This window comes from Amblyraja radiata, chromosome 7, assembly GCF_010909765.2.
Source record: "Amblyraja radiata isolate CabotCenter1 chromosome 7, sAmbRad1.1.pri, whole genome shotgun sequence".
Lineage (NCBI taxonomy): Eukaryota > Metazoa > Chordata > Chondrichthyes > Rajiformes > Rajidae > Amblyraja > Amblyraja radiata.
Genome location: NC_045962.1, coordinates 48,491,318 through 48,505,368, shown reverse-complemented (window position 1 = coordinate 48,505,368; position 14,051 = coordinate 48,491,318). Strand labels below are relative to the sequence as shown.

The 14,051-nt window shown below is 45.0% G+C and overlaps 1 protein-coding gene across 1 annotated transcript in view; it reads right to left on the bottom strand.

The window, feature by feature from the left end:
* The window catches only part of col18a1 (collagen type XVIII alpha 1 chain), a 166,776-nt gene that overhangs the window by 29,810 nt on the left and 122,915 nt on the right, over positions 1–14,051 (bottom strand). Inside the window, 2 exon segments of the mRNA XM_033023498.1 lie at positions 1,290–1,364; positions 4,246–4,281. Of these exon segments, the coding sequence (XP_032879389.1) occupies positions 1,290–1,364; positions 4,246–4,281 (111 nt within the window).

The window sequence follows — 14,051 nt, the reverse complement described above, 5'->3', positions numbered from 1 at the left end:
CGGCCGATTCGCGATCGCGGAGCAGCGGATCATCTCCGTGGGGGGGGGGGGGGGAGGCTGTACATAGTGCTTTATGTAGCGGTCGTTTTTAGACCCCGATAACGGGAGTAAAAACGGAGGGATATCGATCGCTCTTTACCGCGAGTACCTAGGCCCCGCGGTCGGAGCACTTTTTCCCGGTAAGTTTTCGCAGGCAGCTCCGAGATTAGTTGTTAAAGACTTATTACTCTACTACAAGCTGGCATTAGTGACAATGTTTAATTGACTGTGTTATAGTTTAGGCCCTCAATTTCATGAATGAATGAATGAATGAATGAATGAATGAATGAATGAATGAATGAATGAATGAATGAGTGAGTGAGTGAGTGAGTGAGTGAATGAATAAGGAATGAATGAATGAATGAATGAATGAATTTATTCACATTATAAAATGGTGCAATTAAATTAATTAAAGTCCATATAGATAGATTTTCATAAATTCAGACTTTAGTCTTACCTTTCAGTTAGAGTTGATTCATGGGGGCCTTCTTTGTGTTCCAGCACATCAGCAGGGACTTTGAAGGCTTTCTTGCACTTTAATCCACTTCGCAGCACTTTCTTCAGCCTTTTTAATGCTTTTCCCACTAAATACAATTACCTGCTGCAAGTTTCCACGACATTTATTCCACAGAACAACACATCAGAATCTCCAGTAAAACAGGCATCTGTGAAGCCCCCTCAGCCATTTTGTGTGCTAGCCTGAAACAAAGCGCGTGATTGGCCAACTGGCAGACAACTCAATGTTAAATGTGCTTTGATTGGACTAAAAAATTCCTGACATTTTTCCGGTTTTTCTCTAATTTAATAAAAATGTGCAAGTCTTCTTCATATCGAGTTTCAGGGGTGATTTATATTAAAAAAATTTACACAATATGTGAACATTTCATGTAGTTTGGTGACTTGGGTCACGAAACTGCAGAATATAGCTCCTCGGCCCACAGCCTAATATGACATTAACCAAATATCATTCTGTAACTGAATCTGGGTTGGTGGGTCAATTGGCCACTGTTCGTTTTACAACTGCATAGTGAGTGGTAGAATCTGGGGAGAGCTGATGAAATAAAAGTGGATTAATATATAATTAGCGTAAATGGATGGAGGACGGTCAGTGTGGACTGAAGGACATGTTTCTGTGCTGCATCCCTTTATATCTCAAGTATAACAGAAGTTCCACCTCCTTTTACTCAGCATCAGACTGTACAATGCAGCAAACCTCTCCCATGCGATAAAGTTTGCGATAAAACACTTACGTTGCCACTGCCGTATACATATCCCGGAGGACCAGGTGGGCCTGGCAATCCCACGCCATCTCTGCCAGCCTCGCCCTACAAAACAAACTGCTCATTACCAACTCAATCTCCTTAACTTCAGCCTGAGGCTAATAAGCAACAGCAAAGGCAGATCTTACTTTCCTCAACCTTGGTGGTGGGCTGGCAATAGAGAGTGATTAGAATGACCAGCTCACTCTCTGGAGAGTTCACATTACTAAAGGTGAGCAAGTTGAATGCCTGAACTATGCTGGTGTCTCAGCACTCAGTATCATTTTAGAAAATACTAATGTACTGGGTAGGATGTGTTTATTGCCAAACTTCGAACCTCACCCTGGAGTCTCAAAGAAGTAGCCCTGGAGGGGCGGGGAGGGGGGGAATAAAATAAAGAAAAAAATTGCAGATAGTTGCAAGTTGAAATTGAAACAGAAAATGCAGGAAATATTCAACAGGTCCAACAGCACCAGTGGAAAGAGAAATGGGGTTAACGTTTCACATCAAGGACACATTGTCAGAACAGGGAAAGAGAAAGAAACAAGGGCAGGGTGAAAGGCTCTTTGATTTGGGGTAAGTGTGGGAGAAATTGGAACACATCCAAACCAACGCAGGAGACTATTACGAAGTGCCCATTAAAGGTTTTCATACTTATTGGCTTGTGAAAGTTTGCTATGGGAAATTCTACTGGATCTTAGCTCAAACCATTGGTATTAAACACTATGGAGGAGTATTCAGCCCCTGTACTGGAAAGAGGCAATGCCAATAAGTGTGTTCTGTTTGTTCATTTCAGTCAGGATGAAAGGGTTAACTGTCTGATCCAGGATGGAAACACCCACACATCTCCGGGATTATACGGTGGACTTGGAGTAAGATATGAGAGTTTAGTACATGTTGACACCATGCCTGGTGTTGTTCTCCTTACAGGAGCTCAGCACTATGAAGGCTTTCGGTAAAGTGTAAAAAGAAAGTGGAACTGTTCCCCTGACAACTGTGTCAATATCCAAAGATCAAAGGAAAGGCAAAAAAGCAAAGAAGGTTTTTCTTTACTTTCCATGGTGAGTTATTCTGATCTGGGACTCATTGTCTGATAGAAGCACACTCATAGGAACGTTGAACATGAAATCAGATGTAAATAGGAAAAATAATTGCAGAAAGAACAGATGAATTAGTCTAAATGGAAGGCCCTTTCAAAGTGGGCTCCCACATTCTTTGAGTCACTGATCAAGCAATGTTCTCTATGTCGCCCGGCTGCAAGGTTAGGCATCATGTTTTTGGAAGAGCTTCAAAGAGAAGGGTGAGAGAGCCACACACCTGAACCCCAGCAGCAGAGCGACACTGGGACTGATGTGAAAGGAGCTCATCTTCTTGTCCCAGCTCCCAACAGCTCCAAAAAGAAGTGGCAAGGTACACATTAACTTCCAAATCTGATTCAGATGAGGATAGACGTGAGACTTCATAACCATTCTGCATATCTTTGATTATACATAAGAAAATAATTCTGTTGTAATCCACCTTCTCATTGGAAAATAATGGCACTCCTCTCTCCGATGTGTAAAATTCACAACCTCTCATTCATCAAGTGAAACTTTGCTGTGGCTTCTGTTTAAATTTAATCTAATGACTGTAATTATTTGTGTCTGGCGCTCACCACAAGCCAAACCATTTCAAAACAGCTACTCAAATTTCTGAGACAGGAATAGTTTCAGTAGTATTCTTTCGAAAATGCCTTGATTGCAACAGAGCTCCACCTAATGGTGAGAGATAAGGAAGCAAGAAAATCTGTCCTTTGAGACTCAAGGGCCTGTCCCACTTACGTGTCCTTGGCACGCAAATTACGCGACCTCGTGGTCGCGTTGAGGCGCACGGACATCGTGTGGCCGCGCGGGGCCAGTCCCACTGAGAAGCGCGGAGGGGCTCCGAAATTTTTGTAGGGAACTAAATCTTCACGCGCCAACGGCCTGTCGCGGAACTGACGGCCAAAGTGGGACAGGCCCAAGACCCTGGAGCGATGCAACGTCTCACCTTCAACAGCAGCAGAAGCAGGCAAACGATCGTCGAACTCGGCCTGGGTCTCACGGCCGTTGCGGTCCGATCCGCCCCACTTCTACTCCCAAAGCGGGGCAAAGAAAATTGAAGATAGACACAAAATGCTGGAGTAACTCAGCGTGACCGGCAGCATCTCTAGAGAGAAGCAATGGGTGACGTCTCAGACTGAAGAAGAATCTCGACCCGAAACATCACCCATTCCTTCTCTCCAGAGATGCTGCCGGTCCCGCTGAGTTACTCCAGCATTTTGCGTCCATCTTCAAACGACGTCATGCGCTCCAGATGGCTGTGCGGTCGCATGAAGTCGCGCGCGACCTTCGCTGGACCGGCGTGCCTCAATGCGACAACGAGGTCGCGTAATTAGCGTGCCAAGGACACGTAAGTGGGACAGGCTCTTCAGTCGATGTGCTTACTCAAGACTCAAGAGGATGTCTAAACTTGCCGTGACTACACTGTGGTGTTGAGTTGCAGTGTAGATCAGCAGTGGGTAGTTATGGATCAGCAGAACATGGTCATGAGCCTCACTGCAGAGTTATAATGCAGTCTAGTCCACAGGGAGAGCAGCATTATTTGAGGTGTCATCTATCAAATGTGGCATTCAGGTGGCCTTTGAAGTGTCAGGAATTCCTGCAGATGTCACCATATAATACCTATTCTTCAACCAAACACAATAAATCTTTAGGTCATTTCATTATCATGGTTGTTTGTGGCAATGCATTGTCACTGTGCACTGTGGCTCCAGGACTCGTTTGGGTGTGTAAAAAAAGTATGCAGCCACCTGAAGATGTGAATGGAAATTTAAGTTTTTGATGCCATTAATATTTCAATACATGAACCCATTGTCTACTTAATATATCTACATTAATAGCTGAGAAGAACATGCCAAGATCCTCACCTTCATGCCTGGATATCCATTAATACCCTTTGGACCCTAAAAGGGAGAGAACAAAATTTGGTTAATGTTCGATCTACAGTTCTAATAACTTGTGTCACACAAACACTTCCAAGAACAATAACCAGGCCAACAATGCTACTGAGGGAGGGCTGCACTGCCAATGAGGAATTTCTTTAGTCAGAGAGTAGTGAATCTGTTGAACTCATTGCCACAAATGGTTGTAAAAGCCAAGTCATTGGGCATTTTTAAAGTGACAGAAAGATTGACAGATTCTTGATTAATAAGGTTGTCAAAGGTTACGAGGAAAAGGCAGGAGAATGGGATTGAGAGGGAAAGATAGATCACCAACGATTGAATGGCAGAGTAGATTCGATGGGCCAAAAGGCGTAAATCTGCTCCTATGACATGAACTTATGAAAGTGCCTTTCCAACACTCTGCCTGCCTGTCCCGCTAGATGTAAAGGATCACAGAGTGAACTTTCAAAAGCAAAGCAGGGAGACTTCTCCCAGGAATCTTGAACAGTATTTCTCCCTCCATTTACATCACTAAAATACGTGATTTGGTCGTTACCACGGAGATTTTTGTTGGACCTTATTGTCTCCCGTGCTTCCTTCATTACAGCACAGATTGCATTTCACTGGCTATAAAGTGTATTGGACACCCAATGAAATCGCAGCTTTCAAAGGAGCTTTAGAAATGAAGACTCACTCTTCACCGCCTTTTTATAAAAATTGTGCTCTCCTGTGGCATGGAGTTATACCCGGTGCATGCCGTCCACAGGGTTTTGTAATACAAGCATGTTGCATCAAAATCCTATCCTGGACTTACAGTGTGAAATGGTTTGAAACTTAACATCTAATAATGGCTTAAAATACTGCCTTTTTTTCTGCTCAGTGAAGGACATTCATACCTCACACTATCTTAAAAGAACGTGATTACAGCAGGATACTGAACTTCTAGCGCAGAACACAACCTCCTTCTAGCAGAGAAATCAACCTTAAGCACAGACTGCAACATCCGACACAGAATACAGCCTCACTCCAGCACAGGATACAGCCTCCTTCCAGCACAGAATACAACCTGTCTCAACACAGAATACAACCTTCCTGAGCACAGGGTACAACCTTGTAGAATCATAGAGCTATACAGCCGGAAACATGCCCTTCTCAGCCCATCTGGACTTTCAGAAAGCATTTGATAAGGTCCCACATAGGAGATTAGTGCGCAAAAGTAGGGCACATGGTATTGGGGGTAGAGTGCTGACATGGATAGAGAAGTGGTTGGCAGGCAGGAAACAAAGAGTAGGGATTAACGGGTCCCTTTCAGAATGGCAGGCAGTGACTAGTGGGGTACCTCAAGGCTCAGTGCTGGGACCGCAGCTATTTATAATATACATCAATGATTTGGATGAAGGGATTCAAAGTAACATTAGCAATTTTACAGATGACATAAAGCTGGGTGGCAGTGTGAACTGTGAGGAGGATGCTATGAGAATGCAGGGTGACTTGGACAGGTTGGGGGAGTGGGCAGATGCATGGCAGATGAAGTTTAATGCGGATAAATGTGAGGTTATCCACTTTGGTAGCAAAAACAGGAAGGCAGATTACTATCTAAATGGCGTCAAATTGGGAAAAGGGGAAGTACAACGGGATCTGGGGGTCCTTGTACATCAGTCTATGAAAGTAAGCATGCAGGTACAGCAGGCAGTGAAGAAAGCGAATGACATGTTGGCCTTTATAACAAGAGGAATCGAATATAGGAGCAAAGAGGTCCTTCTGCAGTTGTACGGAGCCCTAATGAGACCACACCTGGAGTATTGTGTGCAGTTTTGGTCCCCTAATTTGAGGAAGGACATTCTTGCTATTGAGGGAGTGCAGCGTAGGTTTACAAGGTTAATTCCCGGGATGGCGGGACTGTCATATGCTGAGAGAATGGAGCAGCTGGGCTTGTACACTCTGGAGTTTAGAAGGATGAGAAGGGTTCTCATTGAAACATATAAGATTGTTAAGGGTTTGGACACGCTAGAGGCAGGAAACATGTTCCCGATGTTGGGGGAGTCCAGAACCAGGGGCCACAGTTTAAGAATAAGGAGTAAGCCATTTAGAACGGAGATGAGGAAACACTTTTTCTCACAGAGAGTGGTGAGTCCTACTGTGTGGAATTCTCTGCCTCAGAGGGCGGTGGAGGCGGGTTCCCTGGATGCTTTCAAGAGAGAGCTAGGTAGGACTCTTAAAGATAGCGGAGTCAGGAGATATGGGGAGAAGGCAGGAAAGGGGTATTGATTGGGGATGATCAGCCATGATCACATTGAATGGAGGTGCTGGCTCGAAGGGCCGAATGGCCTACTCCTGCACCTATTGTCTATTGTCTATCTAGTCCATGCCCACCAAGTTGGCTTACTGGGCTACTCCCATTTGCCTGCAATATATCCACCCCTCTTAATCCATTCCTATCCATATATCTGTCTAAATGTATTTTTAAAGTTTTTATTTACTTCTATAGCTTCCGGCTGGCAGTTCATTCCAGACGCAGACTGCTGTCTAAGAGAAAAAGTTGCCCCTGACGTTTCCTCTTAAAATGCTGACCTCTCACCTATTTCCTCCAGCTATAGAATTACAGGCCTAACAGGTTTCCTTCCCCTAAGGACCTTTCGGCAGCGTTTTTGCCTACTTTCACACCAACACATGATTTTATTTTCTAATCGTCTCTTTTAACTGCAGGACATTGCTGGGTAACGAAAAGGTCCCATTTTTTCACGCATCCATAAGTAGGACAATAGACAGATATCATTCAATACAGTAACCAAAACTTCATGGTATTGTAATGAATGACATCATAAGCGTATATGACTGATAAGGAAGAACAATTACAAGTTGGAGAGCAAGTGAGCGAACTGATTCTTCTGTTCATAAGAAGGAATGTACGTATATATGTTGGAATCTTGAATTTAATAATATTAGACATAGACATAGAAAATAGGTGCAGGAGGAGGCCATTCGGCCCTTTGAGCCAGCACCGCCATTCATTGTGATCATGGCTGATCGTCCCCTATCAATAACCCGTGCCTGCCCTCTCCCCATATCCCTTGATTTCACTAGCCCCTAGAGCTCTATCTAACTCTCTCTTAAATCCATCCAGTGAATTGGCCTCCACTGCCCTCTGTGGCAGGGAATTCCACAAATTCACAACTCTCTGGGTGAAAACGTTTTTTCTCACCTCAGTCTTAAATGACTTTGCCTTTATTCTAAGACTGTGGTCCCTGGTTCTGGACTCACCCAACATTGGGAACATTTTTCCTGCATCTGGCATCCTTTTATAATTTTATATGTTTCTATAAGATCCCCCTCATCCTTCTAAACTCCAGTGAATACAAGCCTAGTCTTTTCAATCTTTCCTCATATGACAGTCCCGCCATCCCAGGGATCAATTTCGTGAACCTACGCTGCACTGCCTCAATCACAAGGATGTTCTTCCTCAAATTAGGAGACCAAAACTGTACACAATACTCCAGATGTGGTCTCACCAGAGCCCTATACAACTGCAGAAGAACCTCTTTACTCCTATACTGAAATCCTCTTGTTATGAAGGCCAACATTCCATTAGCTTTCTTCACTGCCTGCTGTACCTGCACGCCAACTTTCAGTGACTGGTGTACAAGGACACCCAGGTCTCGCTGCACCTCCCCCTTACCTAACCTAACCCCATTGAGATAATAATCTGCCCCTTGTTTTTGCCGCCAAAGTGGATAACCTCACATTTATCTATATTATACTGCATCTGCCACGCATCTGCCCACTCACTCAACCTGTCCAGGTCACCCTGCAACCTCCTAACATCCTCTTCACAGTTCACACTGCCACCCAGCTTTGTGTCATCCGCAAACTTGCTAGTGTTGCTCCTAATTCCCTCTTCCAAATCATTAATATATATGGTAAACAGTTGCGGCCCCAACACCGAGCCTTGCGGCACTCCACTCGCCACTGCCTGCCATTCTGAAAAGGACCCGTTCACTCCTACTCTTTGCTTCCTGTCTGCCAACCAATTTTCTATCCATGTCAACACCCTACCCCCAATACCATGTGCTCTAATTTTAGTCACCAGTCTCCCAGTGCGGGACCTTATCAAAGGCTTTCTGAAAGTCTAGATACACTACATCCACTGGCACCCCTTCATCCATTTTACTTGTCACATCCTCAAAAATTCCAGAAGATTAGTCAAGCATGATTTCCTTTCATAAATCCATGTTGACTTGGACTAATCCTTTTACTGCTATCCAAATGCCCCATTATTACCTCTTTAATAATTGACTCCAGCATCTTTCCCACCACCGAAGTCAGGCTAACTGGTCTGTAATTCCCCGTTTTCTCTCTCGCTCCTTTCTTGAAAAGTGGGATAACATTAGCTATCCTCCAATCCACAGGAACTGATCCTGAATCTATTGAACATTGGAAAATGATCACCAATGCATCCACTATTTCTAGAGCCACCTCCCTGAGGACCCTGGGATGCAGACCATCAGGCCCAGGGGATTTATCATCCTTCAGTCCCATTAGCCTACCCAATACTATTTCTCACCTAATGAAAATTTATTTCAGTTCCTCTACCCCCTTAGATCCTCTGTCCTCCAGTACATCTGGGAGATTGTTTGTGTCTTCCTTAGTGAAGACAGATCCGAAGTACCTGTTCAACTCTTCTGCCATTTCCTTGTTACCCATAATATTTCACCCGTGTCTGCCTTCAAGGGACCCACATTTGACTTTGCTACTCTTTCTCCCTTAACATATCTAAAGAAGCTTTTACCGTCCTTCTTTATATTCCTGGCCAGCTTCCCCTCGTACTTCATCTTTTCAGCCCGTATTGCCCGTTTTGTTTCCTTCTGTGTCCTATGAAAGTTTCCCAATCCTCTGGCTTCCGGCTACTCTTTGCTGTGTTATACATCTTTTCTTTTAGTTTTATTCTATCCCGAATTTCTGTCAGCCACGGTTGCCTCCTACTCCCCTTAGAATCTTTCTTCCTTTTTGGAATGAAATGATCCTGCATCTTCTGGATTATGCCCGAGATTCCTGCCACTGCTGTTCCACCATCATTCCTGCTAGGATCCCTGTCCAGTCTACCTTGGCAGCTCCTCTCAGCATAGCCTTCATAGTTCCCTTTGTTCAACTGAGCCCCCTTTGTTCAACTGTTTTTGTTCAATTGTTAATATATTAATAATATTATGTATGTAGGGGTGTCCATACGTTGAGGGCTCGTAACCCAGAGACAACCTGTAAATGTAAATTCTCTAGCTGCCATTTGTTGGTCCAGGTCACTGGGTTTCCACACAACCATAGCCAATGCACAGTCAAATACAATGTTTTGTTTTTTTGCTTCCGTTTTCAGATTCCCAGCACCTACTGCACTTTTATCTTTTGATTAATTCCTTATACCTTCTGATCATTGATTTAGCTCTTCCCAAGGATGATAACCAATTGCTGATTTCTTCCAGAGTTCAGTCATTCACTGGAGCAGCAGGGATGAATGTGTTAATGGTCCCGATCCCTGGTCATTGACTGATGTTCTGGAAATGGGCCTTGACCTGAAACGTCACCCATTCTTTCTCACCAGACATGCTGCCTGTCCCGATGAGTTACTCCAGCTTTTTGTGGTCTATCATTGACTGATGTGTGTGTGTGGCACATATGTCTCCCTGTGTACCTGTGTACAGGTGTATCTATATGTGTGATTGTATGCACATGTGTCTGTATATGTGTGTGTCTGTATACCTCATGTCTATATAAATGTGCAGGTAGACACAAAATGCTGGAGTAACTCAGCGGGACAGGCAGCATCTCTGTAGAGAAGGAATGGGTAACATTTCGGGTTGAGACCCTTCTTCAGACTGATGTCAGGAGAGTGGGCGGGACAGAGATAGAATGATAGTCTGAGACAGTAAGACTGGTGGGAGAACTGGGAAGGGAGGGGGTGGAGAGAAGGGAAAGCAAGGACTTATTTTAAGTTAGAGAAGTCAATGTTCATAGTGTTGGGGGTGTAAGCTACCCAAGCAAAATATGTCGGTTCCTCCAATTTGCGCTGGACCTCACTCTGAACAATGGAGAAGGCCCAGGACAGAAATGTCAGATTGGGAATGGGAGGGTGAGTTAAAAGTGCTGAGCAACTGGGAGATCAGGTAGTTTAAGACGGGCTGAGCGGAGGTTTCAGCAAAACGATCGCCGAACCTGCGCTCGGTCTTGCCGATGTAAAGGAGTTGACACCTGGAACAGCGGATACAGTAGATGAGGGTTGGAGGAGGTGCAAGTGAAATGTGTATGTGTGCATGCCCATGTGTGTATGCATGCTTCTGTTCGTGCAAGATCCTGGTTTCTATTTGTCAGCATGCACGGAAGGCATCAATTACTTCAAAGGCTATCAAGTCCCCAGAGAGGATGCAAGAGAGATATGTTAGAATGGCATCAGCCATGAAACATTCCAGGCGTTCGAAAGATCAGTAATGTTCTCCCGGGGGAAGAGGAGGACTAAGGAAGATTTGGTTGAGCTGTCAACATTCTGAGGTGCTTTAATAGAGTACATTACTCTTTACCCAGTGATGGGAAGGGATGCTGTTCAGAATCCAAAGTTTAAATAACTCACAAGAGAACTGGGAAATTTTCAGGTAAGGATTTTCAGGTAAGCACGTGGTCAGAAAGCAGGGGATTCAAACGGAACTTCTTGACATATACTTGAAAATGATAAATTTGCAGGTCTCGAAGAAACAGCAGAGTTGCAGAACTAAATGGATAATTCTATTAATGTCCTCCTCCCGGTGTGACTCAAACATTCAGCAAAATAACATGTAGAGCAGGATGTGGTTTCTTGGTGTTTGGGTGGCTTCTTCCAGAGTGAAGAATGCACAGGTTTTGTCACCTGCAGCTCTGACCATTTACTCCCTTGAAAGCAATAAAACACAGACGCTTATGACTCAGTGAGATTTGGGACAGCGTGATTGATGTCCATTTCTTAACTGCATCTATGCTTAAAAACAAGTGAAACCACAGCAACCATTACCAGGAAGCCATGTGCAGTCAATATCCGAGCTCAGAATACTTCAACAACTTTTTTCAAAATATCTTCATCCGAGACATTTGCATCCCCCTTGTTTTAACAGCTGGAACAGATTACATGGACAGCTGGTGCAGGTTGTCTGAGCAAAGGACGATCACAGCAGACCCTGCCAAGATGTTTAAACAGGAATATATTTGGGGTGGTCAGCTGGTCTAGCCACAAAATGCTACCTTCAGCCACATTTACTCTGTCAACTCAACAACATGCATCAGAGGTTGTACAAGGATGTCTACACAAAACAGGACTTGCTCCCTCTTCCTTTGCTCCTATGAGATGTGTACCGTTTGTTTTAATATCCTGCCCAACTGCCACAGGTAGAGCCGCTGCCTCAGAGCACCAGAGATCAAACCAGGTAACTGGGTTTGATCCGTGTCTCGGCACTGGCTGTGTGGAGTTTGTATATCCTCTAGGTGCTCTGGTTCCCTCCTGCATCCCAAAGACATGCGGATTGGTAGATAGATTGGCCGCTTTAAATTGCTTCTTGTGTCATGGTGTGTTCAATTCCAAAGGTACGACAGGGACGGTTTTTCCAAGAGAGCAGAAACCAAGATACCAGATCTACTCAATACTTTCTGAGATCTACTCAGGGTGATCTGTTGTCATCCAGAACCAGGGGAGTCGAGAACCAGTCACAGTTTAAGAATAAGGGGTAGGCCATTTAGGACTGAGAGAGGAAAAACATTTTCACCCAGAGAGTTGTGAATCTGTGCAATTCTCTGCCACTGAAGGCAGTGGAGGCCAATTCACCGGATTTGGCTCTTAGGGTTAAAGAATCAAGTGATATGGGGAAAAAGCAGAACTGATTTTACTTCGGAGTCACGTGAGTGACTACGTGAAGAAGGGCCGTACGTCTGCGTGCCGTGTCATTACGTCTGAACGCAACGCGCACAATGGACTGGCAGAGGCACTGCGTCCTCCCAGCCGTTGGGATTTTTTTAAAAACAGGCGGCAGGTAAGGAAAGTTGAAATACTTATCTGCGTTCTTTTTCGGGCTGAAGTTATTGTATTTCAGATCCCAGATGTCGAGGAGACGGTCCGTGGGGAAGTCTGGCTGCCGAAGACCGCGGCATTCCCAGTAGCGGGCGACGGTCTTTGTCCCCGACATTACCGCCGCTGCAGAACCGTAGCAGCAGACTTGGTGCGGGAGGAGAGCACCGTGGTGGTCCCGGCGGGACGTAAAGCCACCCAGCAAGTCTGTCAGACCCGTTGACTCGGATGAGTCCGGGGAAGAGGGATACACTCCCTCAACGGAGAGCGTCCGAGGACGACTCTCCCACATGGAGCAACTTGTGGAGAAGTTGCTCCACAATGATCTGCTCCGAAGGAGGGAGCAGTATCTAGCACGGGTCTCCACAGCAGACCGTGCCAGCAGCCTCGTACATGGGGCAGCACAATGTCTTCCCCATTGGAGGGGGAAGTACATATGGAAGAAACTACTCGAGTCAGAGTACGAAAGCACAAGGGGGGAACATTCCCAGGGACGAGCAGAAGAAGTACCTCTGCAATCATCCAGGTTTGCTATCACAAAACCACTGGGCTTCCCCTGGATGAAGATCTAGCTAGTAATATCAATTACCTAGCATCCACAACTTAAAGACCCTGCCATGGAAGAAACCATAAACAGGTACCCCCCACCAGCTAACTGTGCTTCCCTGAAGGTTCAAGCAGTGAACCATGTCATCTGGGGACAGATTGGACCTATCATCCGAAACCAAGAATTAAAATTCCAGAAGGTATTAAACCTACTGGGGTCTGGGATCACATCTTTTGCAGGAGGAGTGGAAGATGGATTCCTCACTGACAGAGAACAGGACACAATGGTACTATTGTGTAATGCCCACTTTGAGATTAATTGTATTCGGAAGAATGCAATTAAACCATCGATTAACTCGAAGTTCGCTGTCCTGTGTAAAGCCAGCAATGTCCAGCCCGCAAACTACCTGTTCGGGGAATACCTGCCGAGACAGGTACGGGATCTGGACGACGAGGCAAAAATGATCGGCCTCATAACCAGAGGTCAGGTTACCCAAAAGGATCCATCGCCAAGGATACATCCTTACAGCTCTCGGCGTTTCACGCCTAGAGTGCCAGGCACTGGAGGAAGACCCACACCGGAGTCAAGGTCTTTTTCAGGGGCAGGCCCCAGCCGGCCCTCAGAGAGGATGAGGAGAGAGCAACCACCAGTTCAACCTCCAAAACCTCGCGAATGAAAGCCAGCGCCATACCGCCAGTAACGTCAGAGGTAAGTCAAACCAGTTCCTTAGGGAACACTCCCAGACAGGCCTCACATACATGGTGGGAGGAAGGTTAAAATATTTTTGAAGAATGGTGTTGGGTCACAACTGGATCCGTTTGTACTGCACAGTATAGAAGGGTTCAAAATTGAGTTCATTTTGAATTCATCACCACCCACAACACATTCAAATTTTCGCACATATGTTTTCTCTCAACAAGAAACTATGGATATACAGAAGAGATTGGAACTTTATCTGACAAAAATGTCATTGAGAGGTCACATACAGAACCTCACCAATTCATATCCAATATATTCTCAAAAGAGAAAAAAGATGGAGGGGTCCGCATCATTCTGGATCTTACGGAACTCAATACATATGTGCAATATAAACATTTCAAAATGGACAATTTTGGAACAGCAACTCAGTGGTTTCCAAAAATGGTTACATGGCATGCATCGACCTCAAAGATG